The sequence below is a fragment of the Lipotes vexillifer genome, unplaced genomic scaffold, assembly GCF_000442215.2.
Source record: "Lipotes vexillifer unplaced genomic scaffold, Lipotes_vexillifer_v1.1 scaffold454, whole genome shotgun sequence".
Classification (NCBI taxonomy): domain Eukaryota; kingdom Metazoa; phylum Chordata; class Mammalia; order Artiodactyla; family Lipotidae; genus Lipotes; species Lipotes vexillifer.
Genome location: NW_006779481.1, coordinates 2,244,936 through 2,262,065, shown reverse-complemented (window position 1 = coordinate 2,262,065; position 17,130 = coordinate 2,244,936). Strand labels below are relative to the sequence as shown.

The 17,130-nt window shown below is 35.6% G+C and overlaps 1 protein-coding gene across 1 annotated transcript in view; it reads right to left on the bottom strand.

Moving 5' to 3' along the window:
• Nucleotides 1–17,130, bottom strand: part of UBR3 (ubiquitin protein ligase E3 component n-recognin 3) — a gene marked incomplete at its 3' end in the record, with an annotated part of 118,921 nt that overhangs the window by 39,150 nt on the left and 62,641 nt on the right. Inside the window, exons 6-8 of the mRNA XM_007452632.1 lie at nt 11,368–11,434; nt 6,958–7,088; nt 5,590–5,818 (exon numbers count right to left, since the gene is read on the bottom strand). Coding sequence (XP_007452694.1) covers nt 5,590–5,818; nt 6,958–7,088; nt 11,368–11,434 — 427 coding nt within the window. The remainder of the gene's footprint in view (nt 1–5,589; nt 5,819–6,957; nt 7,089–11,367; nt 11,435–17,130) is intronic.

Genomic DNA, 17,130 nt, shown 5'->3' with positions numbered 1-17,130 from the left:
ACAAGCCCCAAGGTATAAGCTTATCCACAGTCTGTTTTTGCTTCTGTTCATACTAATTGTTCTTTTTACTATAATTATAAAAGTTAAGTTACAAATACATAATCTGATAAAATATGAATGCATAAATAGAGGTATAACAAAAACTGGATCATAAGCTTTTGAAAGACAGTAAAAGTGCCTAAGAAAATCTTGGAGGAGAAAAATCACAAAAGTCTAGAAGGATTTTATACTCAGATTGCTTCATGAAAATCTTTATGTTCTTACTCTACTTTAAAGAAACTGAAAATGAAAATCACAGATGCTGCTTTACAGATGTGGTATATACAAGAAGGACGAGAGAGAACTCCAGTAAAGAAAACTATACCTTACAACTGCTTTGCCCAAAATTAAAAGGTTGGAGAACAAACATACATTCCTGTGGTTTAAGTTAAAATCCACTGTTTAAGATACGTATGTATCACTTTTTAACAATGCCTCACTTTAACCAACTTTTCAAATAACCACCTCTGTAGTCAAACTCATCAGTGAAGAGGACTTCTACTGCACTTCTTATTTCCATAAATTAAATTTAGGTTTCAGCCCATGAAATTACTTTACCCAACTCAAATTTAACAAGACATAAGAACAGGACCCACAACAGGATGAGAGAGGGTATAACTGAACGAGGAAGTGGGGGTAAGGGAGCTTTTATAAATTACCCACACCTGAGATTCAGAAACGCCCTCTCTGACAACTACTGCCACTGTGAGTTGGTGAGCAGCTGATACTGATGGGACAGTGCCTAGGGATGCTGGGATTTTTTAAAACATTGAGAATCACTGTTCTACTTAATTGAAATCAGAGGATGAATAAGCAGAATATAATTAATCAAAATCACTATTTTCCTAACACTGCTTTAACTACTACTGTTCTTGCAAAAAATACCTTGGAATCTTTTATGAAATAAAATGATTAGAACTTCTATTTTTATCCAACTGATACTTTTCCAAATATAGATACAAATATAGAGAGCAATGATTCAGTGTTAAATGATATTCACTCATCCACAAATATTTACTGAGCTCCTACTGAGGGTCAGGTAATCTAGTAAGCTCTGAAAATAAAGCAGTAAAAAAATCAAGATTTATACATTCTCTCTCTCCACTGAGGTTAATATCTAAGAAGACAGAGTGTGGTAAGGTCTTTAATAGGAAAAGTACAAGAAGCCATAAGAACATAAGCTGGTCTACATACAATTAAGGAAAAGAGTTTCCTGAGGAAGTGATGTTTAACTGAGATTTACAGAAGGAAGCAGAAATTGGGATTAACCAAATAAACTAGGGATGGAGAGGAAATGGTGTTCTAAATAGAGGAAGCAGTATAAAAAAGGATGGAATTACTGGGACAAAGAATGCAGAGAATAGGTGTCACAAATGAGTCTAGATGGCCTCATAAATCAGCTTCAGGAGTCTGCAGTTCATGTGAAGAGAATGGCAAGCCACAGAGGGGGTTTTAAGAGAGAGGACATGACTAGATGTTTAGTGTTGAGACTGACTATATAGGAGGGTGCTGATGACTAGTAGTAGAAGGCCTAAAGATGGCAATGGCTTGAACTATGGTGTTGGCACGAAGCTGCAGAGATGAAAAGAATTGGCTATTCAGAAGGGTTTAAATGACAGATCTGGTGATGTTCACTATTCCTACAAAGAGTAAGAAGTCAAAAATGACTCCTAGGATTTTAGGTTGGGCAACTCTGTAGATGGTTAGAGTGGTACCAACACACCGACTTGAGTGCTAATACACACATACATATATACACATACACACATATGCACAAATGCAATAGAAAAGAAGCAGGCTTGATAGAGACAGAATGGGTTTTTGGTGTTGACACTGAGTGTCTGAGGTGCTTGTAGACATCCAAAGGATATAGTTTAATAAACAATTTGATATGCAGGACAGAAGGTCAATCTGGCATTATTAGCAACTACAGACATTCCTATAGTTATGCAACACATGGTTTTGGTTTGGTTTTTTTTAAACTTTATTCCTTCTTTTTTTTTTTTTTTTAAAGTTAACCATTTTTTTAAAATTTATTTATTTTTGCTGTTTTGGGTCTTCGTCACTGCATGGGCTTTCTTTAGTTGCAGTGAGCGGGGACTACTCTTCGTTGCGGTGCACAGGCTTCTCATTGCAGTGGCTTCTCTTGTTGCAGAGCATGGGCTCTAGGTGCGCAGGCTTCAGTAGTTGTGGCACAGGGCTCGGCAGTTGTGGCTCACGGGCTCTAGAGTGCAGGCTCAGTAGTTGCAGTGCACGGGCTTAGTTGCTCCGCGGCATGTGTGATCTTCCCTGACCAGGGCTCGAATCCGTGTCCCCTGCATTGGCAGGCAGACTCTTAACCACTGCGCCACCAGGGAAGTCCCACAACACATGGTTTTAAGTTCCATTTTAAACAGACAGTTGCATAAGACAAACTGTAAAATTTCAGGGATATGGAAAGTTATGAGTTATATTTGCAATCACAAAACAGTATGGTGCAGAAATGAATACAACAAAGTAAAAGTATAAGGAAGGGAGCACGTACTACTAGAGGCTTTTTCCTAACAATCTTCAGCTGTGGCCATGTGAATTCTCATTGTATCAGCTCCTACATTTACTAACAGTGTAGACAATATTTTCAAATATTGTCTAATGACAATATATACAAAGGCTAGATCGGGGCTATTACAAAGTAAAAAGTATAAAGAACTTGTGTAATATCTGTAGCTAGTTCAATATATTTAAAGCTCATTCCAATACTCTTCATGTAAAAACAGGGAAAACATACGGTGCTTTTAGAAAACCAGTAAGTACGTAACATGAAATGTTATGCTACTTTTGAAAGAGGAAAAAAAACAGCATAGGAGCTAAAGATAGTTTTAGACTTGGCTTAGAAATAATGTAATTTATTTGCTAGAAAAAATACATTTATAGTTAAAGATCTTAGCAATGCTACTTATAGCTATTTAGCTTTTGGAAAATTCAATTTGTGTAAGAATTTCCAGGACAGACTACCTGCATTAGAAGGAAGTATGTGTAGAAAGCAACTAAGACCATGTAATACGATTTCAGAAAATATGGGAAAAGTGAGAAACACAGAGACAGCAAGACCAAGTGCCAAGAAACACCAACACTGATAGAACAAGTAGAAAAGAGTTTCATGCCACACAAAGAACAGAGAATCAACAGTGTAAAATGATAATGAAAATCAAGCAAGTAAGGTCCAAAGTGTTGCCACTGGCTTCCTTATCATGTAGTCATAGAAAAGGTGACCATATAATTTATCATATAAACAGGGACACTTTTGAGAGTAAAAAGGACTGTATGAAAAATGATGTCAAAATAACAGGCAGGGCTTCCCTGGTGGCACAGCGGTTGAGAGTCCGCCTGCCAATGCAGGGGACGCAGGTTCGTGCCCCGGTCTGGGAAGATCCCACATGGCGCAGAGCGGCTGGGCCCGTGAGCCATGGCCGCTGAGCCTGCGTGTCCAGAGCCTGTGCTCCACAACGGGAGCGGCCACAACAGTGAGAGGCCCGCATACCGCAAAAAAAATAAAAATAAAAAAAATAACAGGCATAACTTGGAGCTGTTCTGGGGAAAGTAGGACATGTGGCTACTGGAGTCATGGACAATTTTGGAGACAGCAATAGAATGACGGAAGCAGACACTAGATTGAGGTGGGTTAATGAGTGACCGGAAGATAAGGAAATGAACATAAAAACTCTCTCAGGAAAGATGCCTATAGAAAAAAGTGGGAGGCAGACTCATATACATCTTCCTCCCAAACATTCTCCTCTGAAATGCAAACCATATAAAAGAAGCATAGCTAAACCACTTAGTCAAGAAAATAGACTCAAGATTCTTTCCAAAAGAGTAAATACTTCTAATTTTTTAAAGTTTTCCAGTTTATATTAAAAATACTATACTTGTGAAAAGTCCTTTTCTAATTATATAATTCTACACATAAGAATATCACTGATATAGCTGAATGATGATAGATACTATTTCAAAAAAGAGAAAGTAATATACGTAGCTAAATCTCTAAGAAAGAAAAGGTCATCCTACACAAAGACAGAAACAGCAAAATACAAAGCAGCTCTTAATTTTTCTTTTAAAAAGGTAAAGAGGTATACTGTTCAATGTAAATAATGTATTATTCTCCCACTATACCTACAATGGGAAGGCAGAGTTACGCAGTGGGTCAGAGTATGGGTTGGACACCTAGCTTTACCACTTACAGCTATAAAATCACAGATCACTGACTTTTCAACTTCCTAAACCACAAATGTCTCATCTATAAAATGGAAAAAACAACATCTACTCCCCAGAATTACTGGTAAATTAGATAATACATATAAAGTACTGAAAAAAAAAAAAAGCATGGTATACAGTAAGTGCTCTAAAGATGGTAGCCATCATCATTATTAGCAAGCTATTATTATATATAAGGCATCATGCCCTGCACTGAGTCCTATATAAATTTTCAGGCTATGGTATTGCATCTGAGAATAGGCAGACTATCAGTATAAAGAGAAAACAGGAGCTGATATGCAAAAGGAGACAACAGTAGAAGGCAAGTCTCAAGTATAAGATCTCCCATCCACAGAGAATGGAAAGGTCCTAAGATTTAATTTGAGGCATTATTTTTTGTTATTTTTTAAGTTTAGCTCCAAGTGCCAACAAGTGAAGACACAGTCCTATTAATGTTGGCCTGGCTGTATTGTGGCTAAGAACAAAGATTCTGACATCAGGAGATATAAAGTCCTTCTTGGCTCTGTCATCTACTAACTATATAATCTACAGCAAATGACTTAATTTCTCTAAACTTCAATTTACTCATCTTGAAAGTGGAAATAATAATAATGCCAATCTAGAGAGTTGTTCAGAAGCTTAATTGAGACAACATATAAACAGTATTAACACAGCGCCTAGTACAGAGCAAATACTCAAATAATATAAATTATTACAAGGAGGTGAAGTCAAGATGAAAGACCACAAAGAAATAAAAATGGGAGGAATTCCTAGAAATGTTATGGCAATTTGAGGAGGCATAAAGGAAGAAAATTAAAGATCACACTAAAGGAACATATAAAAGGCAAGATTTATTCCAACTTTTAAATTATAAAAGTATATGCATATAAAATGTCTAAAGCTGACAGTAACAAAGTCATGATTAAAAAAACAGAAACATATCTAATTAATAAGAAAATGGTTAAATAATGGTAAAGTCATATGATATTACTACCTGCAATCATGAAAGAACATGTTCTTGATGTGTACACTTGACAGCATATTTTAAAGTACATATTCGCATCTATAAATATACTCACATCACACAAAAAGAGAGAAAAGAAATATCCCAAAATATTTGTTAATATTATTTGTGAATAACAAAACTATAAGTGATTTTAAAGTTTTTCTTTAAATTTTGCTGAAATTTTAAAAAATGTTTCTTTAACAAACATGTATTATTTTATAATTTTAAAAGCTATTTTTAAGCATAAAGGAAGTTTTTAAGATTAGCTATACAAAGTGTACTTATAAAACTAGTGAAAATAATTCTGAGTTTACCTTGTAGCTCACTTTTAATAAGGCAACTTTCCATCATGTATAACAGCACAGTGACCATAATATCCAGCAGCTGACATTCTTCTGTTACCTGTCTGGCTAGCTCCTCATTGCTGAACAACTGAACACTAATATGCACAATTCTGTTAGACATTGTGTCTGATTCATGACTTTTCTTCAGTGTTTTCATAATGAAAGCATAATGCTGAACAAAAGTTTTTGTAAAAGCAACCTGTAAGATGTTTTAAATAGGAAGAAAAAAAATACAGTTTAAGTTTTACAACACATTTTCCAACATATTATACTAGCATTTTTAAGTTATGATTAGCTTGTGATGATAGCCAAGATAAATGGAAAAATAATTTCAGTGATGATGGTAGTCTTACATTTGTCCTTTTTTGGAAAATTAGCAAAATACTTTGGTGGTTAAAAAAATGTTCAATATGTATTTTAAATTATTAAAGTTTTAAAGCAATTACAAAGATAGTCTAAAAATACAAATCTTCACTTTGCTCACAAATATATCAATTCACTAATGTCAAAGTATGTGTCTTTGTCCTGTGCTACCAACTTTAACAACAAAATCTAAAGCCTCACCTGAAAACCATCACAGAGTTGTTTATATAACTAAACAATAATTGAGTCAACGTGACTACTCCAAAAGAAATAATATCTTTTCCTATTTGATCTGAAAGCCAACCACTATTCTGACTAAATATTCTCTTCTGTATACCAAATACACTTCCTCTATTGTTTTCTTAAGCAGGTATAAAGACACAAAACAACAGCATTATTAAAGTGTCACTCCTAAAGCGGCTTTACTACCTAAACCATAAGAACTATAGCATGATTTATTGTCTTTTCAGACACTAGGTTGTGTAACTTTGCCATAACCATATGGTAGTAACAGGTGAGTCCACACCCTCTGAAACTAGAGACTTCACCTATGTACATGTGTACATGAGTCAATACCATTGTGTCTTTAACAGTTATGGCCAGCAGCTACAAACTCCATGCTTTTCCCATGCCTAACCACACAATCTAAATTCAGTTGCCCCCATTAAACATTCTCATAGCACCTTGTACCTTTCTCCTTTAGAGAACTTACTACAATTTGTAACTACATATTTATTTGTGCAACTGTGTTTTTGTTTGTCCCCCAGCAATCCCTTTGGACCAAGTTTCATGCACAAAGGCAACCCTTACGAATCCTGCTCTGTAATGGTGCTTTGACTCAGATCTACAATACTGCGCTTTTTGTGCAGGCCCTCTTTTGGCAACAGAGCTGAGAAATATATCAAAAAAGATTTAGTATTGAAAAGGCAAAGAAAGAGGAGCAAAGTTCAGAAAGGAAGGAAAAAATGTAGATACCTTATACTCTTGATCTGGAAGCATGTTGAGTAAGAAAGTCACCATCTTCTGGGGAAATTCATACTTTATGGTCCAAAACAACAGTTCTTCTAAGAAACTTTTATGCTTCAAAACATCCATTATGGATTGATCTACATAAGAAAAATAAAATTTATCACCCTAATGATTTAAGTTGCTCATCTCACTAAACCTTACCATGATTAATAACCCATCAACCTCAAACATCTGAACGTACCTAAAAATCAAGGCTATCCTTTCAATAATTCAAATGATAATGCTAACAATATCAAGCTAAATTTCTATAATGTCCACATTATATAAATAATAAAATACTTAATCCTTATAATTTAATATAAAGCAGTTACTAGAAAAATAAGTAATTACTTGACCTTAAACTTAAGCCATTTATCTAAAGTTTCTACTAAGATTTAAAACAATTATCTTATAAGAACAATATTCATGGCACTTAATTTAAAATAGTAATAATAATTTTAACCTAAAAACATACTATTAAGGACATAAACTCCAAAGTTATCTAAAATTTTTATTTTTGAAAAAAATCTTTATGAATAATTTATTTCTCTAAAATTATCCTTCATAAATGAAATATTAACTTCACTACAGAAGATAATCACTAGTGCATTGCTTACTCTAGTATACAGAAGCATTTACTTTCTTCTGGTAGGAACATACCAGGAAACACAGAGAACATTAGATATGCTTACTTGCACTGGACTCAAGATGCCCTTCTTCATGCATAGAGGAAACAGGAAATGCATGCCTCTTTTGAATAAAGGTATTCAAAGGGGGCAATAAAATTATTTACTGGAAAGTTTATTTTCTAAAGCCAAGTACCACTCCTTGAGGGTTAGGCTGTCTCTTGCTTATCTCTGCCTCCTTGCCATGCTTAATCAACAGAAAGGTCTCAACTGGTATATGATGAATTGAAATGTTTTAAATTTTTATTTTACATTGGAGTATAGTTGATTAACAATGTTGTGTTAGTTTCAAGGCGTACAGCAAAGTGTGAACTGAATATTTTTAATACTTTGGCTATCTCTTTCTCTCACTTCCTCTAATTTTTTCCCCCTCAAAATGAACTAGAAAATTCTATTAATCTTTATTGGAGCAAATTATCTTGGGATACTGCTCTGGATCATCAGCTCTATATAAGGGCATCAAGAAGATAAGGGCATCAAGTGTCAACTATGAATGGACTGCTTCAGTGACAGTGCTTAAGCAGAGACTAGAGTTAGATGAGATATTTGAAAAACCAGTATCACATGAACCAAAATACTCAGGTACAGCCCTAACTATATCACAGCTGAAGTAGTCTTGCAGGGTAACCCTGCAGAGTTTTTTCAATTAACCTTACCCCAATCCTACCCCGGTGTCACAGTTCTTCTATTATTGAGTAATGTGTTCATACCACATCTCCTCAGGTAACGGGTCTAAATGAGTAACAACTTAGTATTTAATCACTTTCTTGATTCTTTTGTAAAACACTGAGTTTAATAAGACTTGAATCAGATATTAAAGTTAGATGTAACTTTAACCCCATGTTAGATTAATAATTAATAACCCATTATTTTCAGAATAATAATTTCATTAATCTAGAGACACTATGATTTAGATTACAGAGAGACCAAAGTATCTGCTAATCCCCTACCTAACTCCCTTTCAGTGGTGCCTTTAGTATAAGCCGTATGTAGTAGGAGTAAAAGTATAAATACAATTACACTACACATCCCTTTATTGGAAACAATAATTCTTTATTTTCCAAATCTCAGAATTTTCTACTTGTAAAACAGAAATCTCTTCCTCTTGAAATAGATCATTCCCAGGATATGGCAATGATTTAAAAAGAGATATAAACCAGTCCTGCAAGAAATGAGGTAAAATATATTCAAAGGCACAAGCTGGCAGATTCAAAGCCAAAAAAGTAATAAAATTAGGGACCAAATGAATCAGGTGACAGGAATATAAGGATTACAATTAAAACTTAGAATATAATCCACAGCACACATTGCTGAAGCCAATTTAATTCTCAAAATTCACTTGGTACTAACATGACTGAAAATTTCACAGACTACCAAAAAAATAAAACCCTCACAGAGAAGTGCTTCTGAAAATAATTACAAAGTTGAACAAAACAAGCAGTATTTATCCTAAAATTCAGTTATAACTCTCTGCAAGCTTGTATTAGCCAAAGAAAAGCCTGAAGCTACCATAATTATTATATGTCAAACATTAAAAAAAAATACATTAACTTTGTTTTAAATAAATAAAACAATCTGAACGCACCAGAAAAGCTATGGCTTCTACTAAAATGCTGCAGTTATGTACAATCCAATTTTGCTAACTTCAGGCATTTAAAAAAAGGGAGAAAAACCCACAATGTCTTCACTGTTATTCTTAAAATAAATGATATCAGTTTCCCAAGATATTTAAAGCATGTGTTACATGTATTACGTGTTATGTTATGGAAATGTGGTTAGAAATGCTTCCATTAGTTATGTATGATTATTTACCCTTAAAATCTTGATTGAATTGTCATGACCTTTACAACGCCTAAACAACTCAAGCCAAATTGTAAAAAGAGATTTTTGAAGAATCAGTATGTGGTACAAATGCATGACAGCATTTAATTTAGACAGTAGAGTCCAGCCTCTGCAACTCACGAGCTCAATAATCTTGGCCATGTTAGCTGAAGCCCTCTAGGCCTAGGCTTTTCAGCCGAAAAATTGCAGTTTTGAGAATAGGCAGTGATGTGTTTGTTAGCACAGTGCCTCTCCTCTTGCCTGTCATTACATGTTTTATTTTCAGCTCACTTTCAAACTGTTGAATCAAATTCTTACAAAAACTAAACCACTCCCTGAACTTCAGACATTTTCAAAAGCAACAATTACTTTTTGAAAACAGAGGTTCTACTAATTCAAAAAGCCTCACTTTCAACTTTTTCAAAAAGCCACTTCTTCCACGTACATACTTAAACCAAACATGATAAATGATCAAGTCTTAAATCTCTATACCACTTCTTACCAGTAGAGGAAGGAAGAGAAAACAATCTCAAATGCAAAAAAAATCATATAGTAGAAAATCAACTTCAACATAAAGTCTGCATAAAAAGTAACTTCAGCCAGAGTTTGACGAGGCTGAAGGAAAACAATGACCTCTTACGCCATAACAGGTATTTTCTGAACATCCCTGAAGCTTAAACTCAAGTATATGCCTAACAATCTCCTCCAACTCAGATGTGCCTCAAGGACTCAGGTAAACACATGGACAACTCTGGTAAGTCAAGGGGCCAGTTAGCCATATGGACTTCTAATTTCTTTCAGGCATTACAGGTTCTCTGCTGGGCCACGAAGAAAGGGAAGATGTGCATGTTGGCCAACAAATCAAATTTCATGCCCTTTGCTAACAGTCTGTAAGTTAAAGGCAACAACATGAGTAACTAAGTAAAGACTTGCAGACTTACAAAATGAGCCTCAACGGAAACTGCCTGCTTGCTCCACCTTCCAAGCAGTCCTAAACTTTCCACAAGACACACTTAGCACCAGAAGTAAGAATCTTTTCATCAAAATAATATTTTAACTTCTGGAGACTTTCTAACAGACCATACTAAGCCAGAAAATAGACTATGTTAAGATTTGGAAATCCATGGCAAAAATCCAGAGCACAGGCTGCCAACTAATAACAAGTACTCTAGAAAAGCTTTTAGGGAGGATCAAGAAAATATAGTGATAAAGCATTTAAACTCTGGGATCTGAATTAAGGACCTACTTCTCATTAGCTGTTAAACCTAACATGCCTCCATTTCCTAATTCATAAAATAGTAATAATAATAAAACCTGCTTCCTATGGTTACTTGGAGAATTAAGTGACACAATGCATGTGACGTGATTAGCACTATGTCTAGCATATATAAAAAGTTCAATAAATATTACTCATTACTAATCTATTCCCTCACTACAGGCATATCTACTTCTTCCTTTGCAACAATATGCATTGAGTCCTTTCTGAGCCCTTAATATGTGGTAAGTGCAATTCATTCTCATTCTCACTCGCTTTCACTCTTGTTACTTCTTCTCACACACACACCCAAAATCTCCCTCTTGCTCATCCTTTAAATCAAATTAAAGCTTTACACCAAATATGCTGGATCCAAATCAAAGATTCAATGAAGAGACTATTTTTCTGGCTCAAATATGATGTTGCTCATTTTATAAAGAAAACAAATGAACAAAATCCCAACAGTAAGGGTTTTACTTGCTTTCGAGGTCCCCCACAATCACGCTCTAACAACACTTTCTCCATATTAGACAAATCTAATAACATTACTCTCCCTTCAAGTGCTCTTAATGATTAAGCATTTTTTTATACAAGGAAAAAACAAAATATAAATACCTTTGGTGTTACTGCTTAGTTTGACCCTCTTTCTTTTGCCCAGACCTTGACTCCCATCCTGATCCTCCTGGAAAAAAACAAAATTAGCATTATCTATAGTCCTATTCATGAATTTATACATTTTATGTAAATATAAATATGCTTATAAATTATGTTAAATATAAAATATAGGCATGCTTACATATTATTAACCAACGATTTTATGTATTTGCTGTCATAAAATATATTTTAATGCTGCTAACTTTAAATTGAAAATTAAATTTAAAATTAGCATTATAATTAAAATATATCATGAAAATCCTTAGGATTAAAATATAAGAGTTCTTAAACTTAATCTGTGCTCCTAATGAAAGACTCTTAAATACCCCAAAATGCCAAAATAAAAATTTTCCTAACTTTATAAATATAATATCAAAGAAGCTAAAGGCAAGAAGGGAGCAGATTAGCATAGGAAGGAAGGGGAGAAGGAGAAAAGGGTTAAAACAATGAATAGAGGAAAGGCTTTGAAGAGTCTAACACAAACAAAATGAGTTCAAGAGATCAAGTTCTGAAAATAAGCATAGCATATTGGAAGCTGGAGTTGACAGTCAAAAAAGTAATATAAAAACAAATTAAAATGTGCTTAGGAAAAAAATCCAAGAAGAAAATACATGCATTTCTGCTCACATGAAATATATCCATTCCTGAAAAAAACGTCATATTAGAAACAACAAGGCAGCCTTCCCTGGTGGTGCAGTGGTTAAGAATCTGCCTGCCAATGCAGGGGACATGGGTTTGAGCCGTGTCCAGGAAGATCCCACATGCTGTGGAGCAACTAAGCTCATGAGCCACAACTACTGAGCCCACGTGCCACACCACTGAAGCCCGCGTGCCTAGAGCCCGTGCTCTGCAACAAGAGAAGCCACCGCAATGAGAAGCCTGTGCACCACAATGAAGAGTAGCCCCCACTCGCTGCAACTAGAGAAAGCCTGCACACAACAACGAAGACCCAAAGCAACCAAAAATTAATTAATTAATTAATTAATTTAAAAGAGAGAACATGTAAATATAGAAAACACTTTAAAGATGTTTAAAAAAAAAAAAAGCTGGGTCTTCCTTGGTGGCACAGTGGTTAAGAATCCGCCTGCCAATGCAGGGGACACAGGTTCAAGCCCTGGTCTGGGAAGATCCCACATGCCATGGAGCAACTAAGCCCATGTGCCACAACTACTGAGCCTGCCCTCTAGAGCCCACGAGCCACAACTACTGAGCCTGTGTGCCACAACTACTGAAGCCCATGCGCCTACAGCCCATGCTCTGCAACAAGAGAAGCCACCGCAATGAGAAGCCTGCACACCGCAATGAAGAGTAGCCCCAGCTCGCCTCAACTAGAGAAAGCCCGCACATAGCAACAAAGACCCAACAACAGCCAAAAATAAATAAATAAAATTTTAAAAATTTTTAATAAAAAAAAAAAGGCTTATAGGAAATAAAAGGGTGAGGGGCAGACCACTCACAACCTATTTTGTAACCTAGAAAGTTTGTAACCAAAGAAGTAACAGAAGCAATAATCAGTACCTGGGGAGATCATTTGGATGCCCAGGCAAACATCTTGGAATGATTTGAGGCTGTCTCAGGGGATGTTAACAACCTACCACAACAAAAAAGTGGGAAGCTAACTGGCTGAGACAACACAGAGGGAAGAGGAGCAGAGGAAGCAGCCTGCTACTAGAGAAACCAGTGAGGCTAGCGATGTGCCTCTTAGGGAGGGAGCCATGGGTGCAGATGCTCATTTCTGATTTCCTTTGAATGTTGCTAAAAAGGTTCCTGCTGCCTTCATAGTTCATGGTTTTTACCCTCCAGCTAAAGGATACGATTCTACCCCACTATCCCAGCTCTCCTGAGCTAGGAAAGATTGTACAGGAATCCAAAACTTCCATGTTATACTGACACCTTTTTCCTATATTTCCAAACATATATGAGCCAACTGGTATTATAAAGACATGTGGTAGCATTTTGGCACACAGTCTGTTGTGCTAACCAATTATGTTGGTGGCAGGTTTAGAAGCATGGTACAAATTCCCAGACACTTGCTCAATTAAATCAATCTCCAAAGCAGAAAAGCCTCGGCTTTAAGCTGCTGCTCTGCCCACTGGTGTAGTCTCCTTGGCCTGCGCACCACAGACTTAACTCCAGGTTTCTGCCAAGTCCAGCATCAGGACCAGTCTGGGGTTACCCAAAGACACTACTTAGCTCAGTCATTCAGCATTTACTAAGCACTTCAATATGCTCTCCCTGTTAATTCCTACCAAAGCCAGGCCTCTATGGTCTACCTGGCAGTAATACTGACAGTCAAACTACACTCTCCTCTTCCTCTGCCACCCTCACCTTGCTCTTAGAGAAACTCAACCAGTATGAAATTTGGAGCCATAAAAGACAGACATAAGAATGTAAAAGTGTGCCACAGGACCCTGAAAGTTCTAAAATTTGAGATTTTAGCTAACAGCCATTTATGAAACTGCTCTCCCAGCCCTGAGAGAAAAGAAAAAAAATAAAAATAAAAACTTTTAATGTTATATTCCAGGTTAGGATTACTTCATAATTTCAAATACAAACTTCCTATGAAAAGAGTATCCTTGATCAAACAATAGTCATGGCAATACAAAGTTTTATAAATTTCCCAACCTTACACTTTAAAGGACAAGTAAAATTAGCCAAGCAAAGGAAAGGAAAGTCATTCCAAGAAGACACCATGAATAAAGGCACAATGACAAAAGTCTAGAAACAAAGATCAGCTTGACATCATCATAGATATCAAACTCAGCTAGGAAGGGAGTTTATCTCCATCTAAACTGGTGGGAAAATGTGTACTCTTGTACATCGCTTGAGAGAGTATATAATAAAACTATTGTCCTGAATGGCAATTTGTCAATACACATGTCAAAAGTCGTTAAAGTATATCTATCACTGGAACAGAAATTCCAGTTCTAGAAATTTATCCTGAAGAATTAATCAGACAAGTGAATAGGGACTATATGCATAGATACTCATCACAATGTTATTTATAATAGAAAAAAAAATCTTTGGTTTCCAACAGCAGAGCTAGGGATCAGGTAAATAAATTATAGCACACATATATCCTATGAAGAAAAACAATACTAGAGCTCTATATTCACTGTGACCAGATAGATGTTCAAAAACTATTACTATAGGGCTTCCCTGGTGGCGCAGTGCTTGCGAGTCCGCCTGCCGATGCAGGAGACGCGGGTTCGTGCCCCGTTTCGGGAGGATCCCACATGCCGCGGAGCGGCCGGGCCCGTGAGCCATGGCCACTGAGCCTGCGCATCCGGAGCCTGTGCTCCGCAAATGGGAGAGGCCACAACAGTGAGAGGCCCGCATAACGCAAGAAAAAAAAAAAAAAAACTATTACTATAAATGAGAAAAAAAAACGGCATGCTATGAAGAATAGCATATGGAGTATGAAACCATTTAAGTACTGATAATACACACAAATAAAATCTCTTAAAATATACCCCTTGCTACAGATGTTCAAAACTACCATTAGTAAGAACAGCAGGTTACCGAACAGCATATATAATAGCATGGAGCCATTAAAATATACTATATATAAAATCTGTTAGAATATATTTGTTTGCAGTAAGTCACCTCTAAGTGATAGAGTAATAGGTAATTTCATCATCTTTTTGCTAATATTAATTTTCTATTTATTCAACGATGACAATGAATTATAGCTTTAAGATAATAAATATGTTTTTAATACTAATTCTGATTGCCAATCCTAACTACAACAATCTGCTCAAGATAATGGATTACTGTGTTATCTATTACAAGTCCCATTTTTTTTATTTTGAGAAAGAACAAAACTTTTAACAAACAGGAATAACTTCCAGTGGTGGGATATTCAGGCATTAAGGAAGAAGAAAACAATTCCGTTATCATGACAAGACCCCACCCACCCTCCCTTCATGACAGGGAGTTATAGTTCTTTCCCATTTATCCATGAGAAAACAGTACAGTACTGGGAGAAAATGATGGTCCAGCAGACGAAAGAGGAAATAAATAAACCTCAACCCGGACAGCATTTGTACAGCCCTCAGAAACACTTTCCAAACCTTAACTAGTTCCTGGGCACAGAAGTAGACAATATTGCTATGTGTGTTTCAGGCATAAAATACATATACAAGTCCAAAATGAGAGAAGAAGACCCCCCCCCAAAAAAATCAGATTCAAACTCTTACCCTGCAAAATTTACAGATGGTTTTTCAACCCAAATTAAACTTTCTTTCTTTGATGAATTTACTGAACAGATGAAAAAAAATGTGAGCTCCATAAAAAGAAGTCAAATAAATTCACAGCTGGTTAAAACAATACTCAGAGAATGTTAATACAGAATACACAAAGCTAAAAGGAACATTTAACATATAAGGTTATAAAAATAAAATCCAAAGGAGATCTTGAGAGACTAGAATGAAATGAAAACAACATTTATGTAAGCCACTGTAATATGAGACTGTTTGCTTTAAATCAATTCTACAAATACAAAGCTGAGAGGGAGCTCTCAAACTTGTCTGAGAGCTGAAGGGGTGGGTGGGGTGGGGGATCTGGGCATTTCATTTGACCACTGGGGCTCCCGAGACAGTCTAGCATAGCTGCTAAAAGGCTAACAAAAAACCTTGGGCCTTAAGGAAGCCACAACATGCTTCATGACAAGATGTCCTTATGACTCTATACCAAATCAGATCATAGTTTTTAAAAGGGAATAAACATATGAAAGAGCTATGAACAGCAGAGAATACTAAATAACTAAAGCTAAAAATTTAAAGGGGTGTCTTATGGGAGTAAAAATTAAAATATTTCTACAGGGGAAAACAAGAAGAAATGTGTGAACACTGTAATATTTAACACAGTATTGAGAAGAGATTCCTAATAATTAGAGCTATCAAACAAAGGAACAACTTGCTTCATAAACTCGGTAAAGCTCCCAACCACTGGAAGTGTTTATGGAGAGGGTTACCAATTGTCAGGAATATTGTAAAATCAATTCCTAAACTGGAAAAGAAATATATTAGATATTTCTAAGGCCTTCTCACCAAAAGTTTCTGTGATTTCCCCACCCCACCCTTTACCTTTAACATAATTTATAACTAACTAATTAAAACCAAATCTTATACCTCAAAATAAAACAGTATTTTTCTTTTACCTATTCATTTATGAAAAGCTACTCTGGCTTTCAATTTCAATAATCCTGCTTTTGCTGCAAGTTTTGACCAAATTAGTTTTAACTTTTCATTGCATTCTATCTTGAATAAAGGCAAGAATATCGAGAGCACATCTACATAGTAACTTATTTTATTTTGTTAAGTATTTATTTTTCAGTTATGTAAGAGTATGCAAAACAGAAGACTAGAGGTAAACAAACAAAATTAATAAACAATGGTTATCTCTGGATAGCACAGTTGAAGGTAAATGTTTTCTTTTTTTATTCTGTTTTTCTATTTTTTCAATTTTTCCACAATGAACATTCATATTTTTATAGTTACACAGGGGGGAAAGTGTTTTAAATGATTTCATACAGAGATTAATGATCTGGTCATTGCACACAGAAAAATGGACATTGCTATGGTAATGGCCACAGTGAATATAATCTTTCCTTGAAAAGTTATCTTGATCTAAGAGGTCCTATTTTCTCTAAGAAACTCTCTATTACACCCATGTACATATAATTCTAGAGATAATTTTCTTCTGAGCTGAATTATGTGATGG